General features: G+C 32.9%; 1 protein-coding gene across 1 annotated transcript; it reads left to right on the top strand.

The window, feature by feature from the left end:
• Positions 1–211: 211 nt before the first annotated feature.
• Positions 212–6,992, top strand: LOC139481995 (uncharacterized). Its single transcript, XM_071265623.1, has 2 exons — positions 212–2,333; positions 6,663–6,992. Exons 1-2 carry the CDS (start codon positions 263–265, stop codon positions 6,971–6,973), a joined length of 2,382 nt encoding a protein of 793 aa, XP_071121724.1. The 5' UTR covers positions 212–262; the 3' UTR covers positions 6,974–6,992.
• The last annotated feature ends 1,750 nt before the right edge of the window (positions 6,993–8,742 follow it).

Genomic DNA, 8,742 nt, shown 5'->3' on the forward strand with positions numbered 1-8,742 from the left:
CAAATGGATGATTATTGTCGTATTTACAAACTTTCAATGCAATCTATGTAGCTCATTTTAGACTTGTATAATTTCCTAAATTTATGGTTTTTGACTGGATTTTATACAAATATGTATTGGATTGTATGTTATTCTATGGTTTTTGACCGGATCTTATTTATATATTCTATTAATACAAAACTACTGCTGTGTTCTTTTTTTCACAGAAAAAAATAGTGCTGTAAAAAAAAAATCTGTCTCAAAAAGAAATTCGAAACACGAAATGGAGAAACATGGAATAGAACCAAAATTGAAAGATATACAACCTGGTCTTTTCTGGATGAAATTAAACTTGATGTACATTGACCATGTGCAAATTGAACTTAAAAAACTATCTTTATTTGCTGCAAAACAGGAAGAACATCAAATAGTCCATGCTGTTATTGATTTAATGTTAACATTACTGGATAATCCATTACAAAACCGTCGGCGCATAGCTCACAATATTGAAAAGCTTGAACAAAATATCAAAACGAACCCAAAGCACTTGAATACATTAGCTGACCTTGCAGTCTTATACAGAACTATAAATGAAGAAGACAAAGCTGTGTTGATATATGAGACAATTAATGAAATATTGATAAGCAATGATCCTAATGATATTGAAGAAAAAGCAGTGTGCGTTCTTGAACAAGGTTATGCGGTCCTGTGTGACGAATTCTCCCAAAACGAATTTGAAGCTCAGCACAAATTGGCTGATTCCTTGCAACGTATGCAGTTAGAAAAGAATATATCTGCTGGGAAGAAACACGACCTTCTTTGCCAGGCCTCGAAACACACAATCATTGCACAACAAGTAGTGTACCGTTCACTCAACTGTAAAACTAAAGACGATGTTTGTTATGGAAAGAAATCAAGCATGGAGATGTTCAAGAAAGGGATACAACACATCAGAAATACTGCATATCCAAAGGAACATATTTACATATGGAAATATTATTATGCAAGAGCTTGTAACAGTGCGACGCTCATAACGAGTTGTAACGACACTAAAGCAGTTAAACTGTACTGGTCAATAATAAAACAATTACCAAAACATAACAAACAATATACCGTATATAGGGCACGTGCATATGCTTGTATTGGTCACAGACTCGTTACACCCAATGAGGTATTCCATAAAGATATAAAGCAAAGTAAATTATCACATGAGAAAAAATTCCAAGCTTTTATCAAAAATCCGCTGTCTGCTTTTGATTATGCAATTGCTGAACACCCAGATGATGAGATTGTTCTAAATCGTAAAGGGAAAAGTTTGCTGTTCGAATATAAGTTTGGAACTAAAACTATAGAACACCTGACTGAGGCGGACAAAGCGCTATCCTCATCAATATCAATTAACCCTCGTTTGGACCATCTCAACTTTTCCATACGAATGAACGTCTACTTCGAAATGTCCTCTTTGAAACATACCTCCGCTGACAGTAGCTACGATTTGTTACAGAAGGCATTGGATGATGGCAAAGCAGCAATATCGCTCAATTTAAAAGGCAAAGATGTCTGTAAAGTTGCTGAAATTTGTCAAAGACTTGCAAAATTTCCTGATTTTTTCTTGTACGGACCAAAAACTGTAACAAACAAAGAGTACCTTCATATTGCTCTGGATTACCTGAATCAATATATCTGTGCAAAGGGTCAAACGTATTTCCTAGCATTCGCAATTGGCACTATTCATTTTGACATTGGAGAATTTCGAACCGCTTTAGAATGGCATAAAAGAGCATTCCTGCTGTCAGATTACAAACGTACAGATTACAAACGTGCAGATTACAAACGTGCAATAGGTAATGTTAGAAAATTGTGCCTTTGTATTTTTGAATTAGAAGAGACATCATCCCTTTATATAGAGTTTATCAACGCATTAACATTTATTGCAAGTAAACTGGTTGATTTAGAATTCGTTGATGAACTAGTACCGGACAGTCTTTGGAATGAATATCTTGACAAGCTGTTGAGATTTCTTGACTTTTTAAAATCATTTCCACTTACAACGAAGAAGGTTGAAATTGCAGAGTATTTGAAGAATTTTTTATTAAAGAAAATTCTCCTCTCAGGCACACAGTTAATACAAATACATAGAAAAAGCCAGTACACAACGTCTACAAGAAACGACTTTGATTATGATTTAAAAACCGCAATCTTGCTTCATCCAGTAATTATGTCAGCAAGTGATAACCATGACTTTGAATATGACTATTTTGCCATCATGAGTCATGAAAATTCTGGTTGGATTGAATGTTTTCTTCAGAAGCAGCTGAGCACTCAGATGCTTTATAATGATATGATATTTACAGGTATGTTTAAGCTATATTAACATGATTAAAGTAATATGGTTATACACATTATCATTTGAAATTTTGTTAAGGATATAATCTTTGAAATTTAAAATGAAGTACAAATGTATAATATTTTTGATTTTTCGAAAGGGTTGATTGTGATTCATATGTATGATTACTAGTAACCTACCAACCTGTAAAACAAATTTTAAATACATTTTAGGGACGTCAGATTTACTTTGTCAGTTTAAAAAAAAAAGCATTCCTTGAATTGAAATACTATTAGTGGGAGATATTATGGACATAATTGTGCAAATCGTGATACAAGCATGAAATTTGGTATAAAGGTTAACTAAATGATACTTATAAAAAATCCGCTGCTGGCCAGAAAAAAAAATCATTTTTTCAAGATGGCCACCACACATTTTGAAAATGGCGTAATAACAAATTAGCCATTATTTGTTAATCCTATGAAAGGTGTGTTATATGTAAAATCCATTGTTAAATTTGATAAAAAGAAAATGACAGTTCATAAATTACGACTAGCCAATACATTAATGAAACTTTAGGTGACTTCCGGTTTCAAAATGTCGGCTAACGAGTCAAAAATTTCGATTTTTTTTTACTTTCAAGCAATTTTACAAGGGATTTCAATCCTTGAAAGGTGTGTCATGTATAATCCAATGTAAGATATGATAAAACGTTAAAAGCAGCTCCTTAGTACGACAAACCAACACATAAAAGAAAAAAAAATTAGTGGTTTTCGGTTCCAAATTAGAGGCAAATACTTAAAAAATATTTTAATAATTTTCATCAACTTAACAAGTAATAACACAAGCATGAAATACAAGCATGAAATTTGGTATACAGGTGGACTAAACGATAATTAAAAGAAATAAGTGTGCTGGCCATAAAAAATTTCCATTTTTTCAAGATGGCCACCGATCATTTTGCAAATAGCGTCATATCCAGAAGTAAATCTTTGAAAGTTGTGTTATAGGTATAATCCAATGTAAGGTTTTATTAAGCTTTAAATTACAGTTCTTAAAGTACAAAAAACAACACACAAATGACAATAAAGAGTGATTTCCGGTTTCAAAATGGCGGCAAAATTTTGGAAAACGTATTTTTTTTTATAATTTTCATCATTAAACTTAACAAGTGATATCACATTCTTTGTTAACATTAAATGCCTAGTTTTGTTAGAAAGACAGGTTCGGTATCTTAAAATTATCGGACAGTAGCCAATAACAAAATTCGTACAAGAAAGGACAGAACGGTAGCATTTACAGTCACCAACACAATAGGATATTTCGCCTCCTCATTTCAAAAGTTTCCGACAGGAGGATGCAACTTTAACGGCAGCCGAAGAAGTCCTCGATTTGTTTCTTTCATCCAACCCCAGTGTTCATGAATTGGTACATAAATCAGGCTGAGCCCAAACTTATCCTCCTTGATACGCTGCTCTTTGGATGTCCTCCGAAAAAAACCTCTTGTAGGCGGAACTACATCACAATGCCGCTGCTTCCTTGGTAAAAATTTACATCGTGCCTCGTTAACAGCAAATAGTGATGTTGTTCTGTCATACATGATGCATACAAATGCTTATTTTGTGTCCTTGTATGTGTCTTTATACTTCAGCAAAGAAATAAGTACGTCCCTTACATGTTGAAATACTTCCCATGTCATCCAAACTTACCTAGTCCCTTAGTGTCATATGCACTGAATGTATGAATGAAAGGAAGAGTAGCTACACGAGGACCAAACGCATTTGATATATCACGTACAGGAAGCCATCAAAAGTCTTCATTCCTGCCAAAACCTATTCACAGTTTGTTCCACCATATTTTTGGAGTGCTGCAATTTTTAATACTACTACATCTGTGTCGGTACTACCTTAAATTACCGTCCTACAACAATTTTCATAATCAGGCCGAACATGGACAACAATTCGTATATCTGCTTCTCCATGCTTACAAGGGATAGATGGAAAGTATCCTTATTAGTCTCTACAGAAGCATTTCTGTCGGCAAGACACTTCGTTTCATTGTCATCTTCATAGAGAAAACTACTCCAAAACCCAACTTTTGTCTTCTCACATCTAGCCTTTCAATGATCCATTTAGTAAATCTAACACAATATCTACTCTTGAATACTTATCGATGCAATATTTTATTTAAGGCCGTATAACACAATTGCAAAATCATCCAATATTGTTCCCTACAAGGTGGCCTGGAATTATCCATTGCTGCTCTATCAACGATAAATGCGTCAGAATTTGGATCTGCAAATTGCAAAATGTTTCAAGTTTATCCATTTGCACCGATTTAATACCACTGTTCAAAATGACATCCGAAGACAAAAACGGAGGAGCAGTTTGTCTTTATAGATTAAGAAATATTCCAAATCAATGTGTCCACTGCGACAAGAAATAAAAGTCTAGAAAAGATATCTAAGGTTCTCTAGCTTTGTTTTTTACAAAAATGTTTACAGTTTTATTTTACCGACATAATAGGAAGTTGTTCTTTTTGATCTGTTTATAAGAAACCGGTTCTCCTTCGTTTTGTATTTGCTTCAAACGATCTACAAATTATTTGCCTTTGATCTTTTTAAAGAAATCCTTTTGTGTTCATTAAGTCGTTCATCTTTTATAGAATGCCTCAAACTACTAGATCTTGCAAATTCATCTGATAGTCTACTGACTTCTGGTCTAGCTATCATCAATACGTCTAAATGAGGGCTTCGGTTAAACCTTTGACAACACATCGCCCTTTACAATTGCATTATTCTGTTTTTGTCTGATCAATTGTGTTATAAGAAAAAATATTTTCTGGTCTTACGTACAATAAAATTATCATTTTCAAAATCAATTGCCACCTGTGGGTGACTTAAGAGAAGGAAAGCCATATCTCGGAGAAGGTCGGTCGCGATCGAGAATATGTTACACGATCAAGACCTAAATGAATACAGTATCATGCTTTATATGGACTGTTTGTACAAAATCTGACTCATGAAATGAGCATACTAGCAAATTCACAAGAAGTTCTTATTTTATAATTTAACGCCAGGAATTGAACTGTGGTAGAGATGACTATATTTTCTTACGCCAGTCTATCAAATCATTGAACGTCACAGAGTCATGACATGATTATAATTTCTGTGTTTAGCTTTCTTAAGCCGATATATACCTTTCAAGCTAAAACACATAGAGTTATCTGATGCGCGTGTCTAGTCCTAGGTACATTTGAACATACATACAAGAATATGCCGTTCTATGTGTTGCAATACTGGTTTTAGTGAGGACACCTGACACATGTGTCCATCTACCTTCACATTATATATCACCCAGAATTTTATAACAAGTCATTTCAATGTGAAATCCACCTTACAATCCTCTGTACAAATCAGACAATTCCCACTGAATATCCATTACCAAAAGTGGCTGATCTGCCGTTACTATCGATGTTTTTTCTCGTTTTTACCACCTTTTCCGTCTTATCCATCAAATACCTGATTATTGCAACTGAATGGGCTTGTTTTTAAACAGTGGCATCATAGATTTTACACTTACTTCCTTTTTAGAGTAATGAGATGAAGTACGATTTATACCAGTTTGCCCTGGTAGTGCATACAAATCACTCATTATGTCAATAAATAGTTTGCGCATGCGCAAAATTGTTAAATCATATGTGTCATAACCTTGAAAAATGTTATCAAACCAGATCATAATATCATTGAAAATCCCAAATGACTTATTTTATATAAAATAGTTGAAATATTTTTTAATGAATTTTGTAACATTTTCGCGCATGCGCAAACCCTGTATGTGTCAAATATTCATGTCTAGTGAATTATTCACATATGAGGAAGGTAGCTACCAAACCTGACAGTAGTTTTTCACTAAAAGAAGGTAAACGAAAAGTTTTCCAGAAAAAATCGGTATTTTCAAACTGAAAAAACAGCCATTTTAGAAAACGGCGGTGGCCATCTTGAAAAAATGATTTTTTTTAATGGCCAGCAGTTGTTTTTTTAAAAGTATATAATAATGATGCTTTGTGGTAATTTTCATGCTTGTATCATCTTTTGCACAATTCCCTCGATTTTGCCTGCTAATATCTTCCACTATATTACAGGGAGATGATGTTCATACCTCGCGTATAAAGTAAAAGCATTGGTTAGACTTCATCTTGTTAAGCAGTTCAACTAATGTACCGATCTCCGAGTAAATTAATGAAGAGATAGTCAATAAAAAATGACAAAATAAGAAAAACAAAACGAAGGCCCAACCATTAACTGTTACTATCTAAATAATGTTTGATACTTTTAATAATTTGTTATTCGTTTTAGCTTGTTCAGAGCCTATCAAATATGACTCCTGTTCAACGTTATTGGAGACGACCATTAACGGTATCAATAAAAGTCGAAAGGCCATACTGGTTCTTTCAAATGATTGTTTGACCAGAGAGTGGTGCGTGCTGAAGTCAATAATTACAGAAACGTTACAGAAAAGACATGGCATTTTATTGGTTATTTTACTGGATAATTGTGATGTGCCGCCAGAAATAGATTCTGAACATTTATTGTACTTTGATTTCACCGACGAGAAGAAAATCCCTATGGAAATTCAAAATTTGAAACTGGCTTTGCTTTCAGTTTAATAAATGATAATATGATACACGGTTTCGAGTGTCATTCAATGTTTTTATTCTATATGTCCTTCATTCTACAAGCAATTGAATTGATTGCACAAGTCTATAACTATTCCAAATTACTTGAATTTAGGTACTGTGGATTCATTATTATAAGTTGGACCCAATTCCGTGGGTTTCCTGGGTCAGGTGAACAACGAATTTAAATGTTCAACAAAAAACAAATTTCCTTAAAGTTGTATTGAAACTTGAGCAGAACCACGAAATCACATATCCACAAAAATGGAAGATTTTCGCAATCAACGAAAATCTGTACCCACGAAAATAAATGAATCCACAGTATGAGAAGTTGAATATACACCACGTTTTAGAATGTTTACTATACACTTTCAATCATAATATTTATCACAGTCAATCAATCATACAATCAATCTTTTGTATCGGAAGAAAGTTCGAATCTTCTTAGGAGTATATAATGGTTAAAATTTGTCGCCGTACATCTCATTTTGAGTCGGATTGAATTTTCATTATGAGTTTTAGAGGAAGCTAAAAGTTTGATTAATTATAATGTTATAATTTGAATTGAATTTTCTAACTAAGTTTTAGCTTAATTCAGATGTATAGCACAATATTTGCTTGATGTAGAGAGTTCCATTTGTAGTAGATGAATATAAACACACAAAAGGATATCAACATTAGACGATAACAGATAGTCTTTAATCTATTATTATAATTAAATTGTAGAGATTAAAATTGATAAATAACGACTATTATTAGACGATAAACCGCAATGTTGATCTTTTATCAGCTGTTTTACAACTTTTTATCTAAAACAGTTATGTCAAGAACTAGGACGGGTTTATTGCAATAGATTTTATCATGTTTTTTTTGTTTACAATTTTGTTGGTGCACTAAGGTTGTTTTATTTTCTTTTGTCGCATCTAGAAACTCACTGTATGATTCCATGTTGTACAGTTATATCATAGTAGCACGTGTACATATATTACATAACTTCATCCCAATACATTTGGTGTGGTTTGTGTTACCCATTTTTTGTTTGTTTAAGTTTTTTGTATTATTGACAGGTGTTTGTTTGTTTGTTTGTCTCTTTTATTTTAGTCATGACATTGTCAGTTATTTTCTACTTATGAGTTTGAATTTCCATTTATTATGAAATCACCTTATTATATTTTCCAAAAGATTTCCAACTGGAATAGAAAGCAAAAAAAAGTTCATCTTTTCCCGGCTGCATCTGCGACACTCAATTAAGTCGTAAAACATCGACCAAAGCTTTGACATTAGGGAAAGTGGTGTATGGTTACACATTTTCCCTGCTGAATCTGCTACACTCAATAAAGTGGGTCCTGATGTATCGGGACATTTATGGAAAGATATTGAAAATTAATAAAAATGGCGTATCTGACCCGTCAATATGTTTAGCATAGGTTTAGTACATAGTTGTCTTAATGACTGCAACAACCTTAAACTTTGACGTGTGTGATACATACAATAAATTGTATATAAAGCTCACTTTTAAAGCAGGAAAATATCAAAATGAATAGATTATTTATAACGAACAATTATAAAATCAAAAATAAGTAGACTAAAAAGAAAAACTCAAATGAGAATTATGGATGTAAACAGTTAAAAATTAAAATTTTCATAGATAATATGCCAGATTTTAGTCAAAGTATCTTCTAACATTCTTAAATTAACTGGTTTTTTTTCTGAAGATATGATATGATGCCAATGCAACAACTCTTCACAAGAGACACAAA

The sequence above is a fragment of the Mytilus edulis genome, chromosome 7, assembly GCF_963676685.1.
Source record: "Mytilus edulis chromosome 7, xbMytEdul2.2, whole genome shotgun sequence".
Taxonomy (NCBI): Eukaryota; Metazoa; Mollusca; class Bivalvia; order Mytilida; family Mytilidae; genus Mytilus; species Mytilus edulis.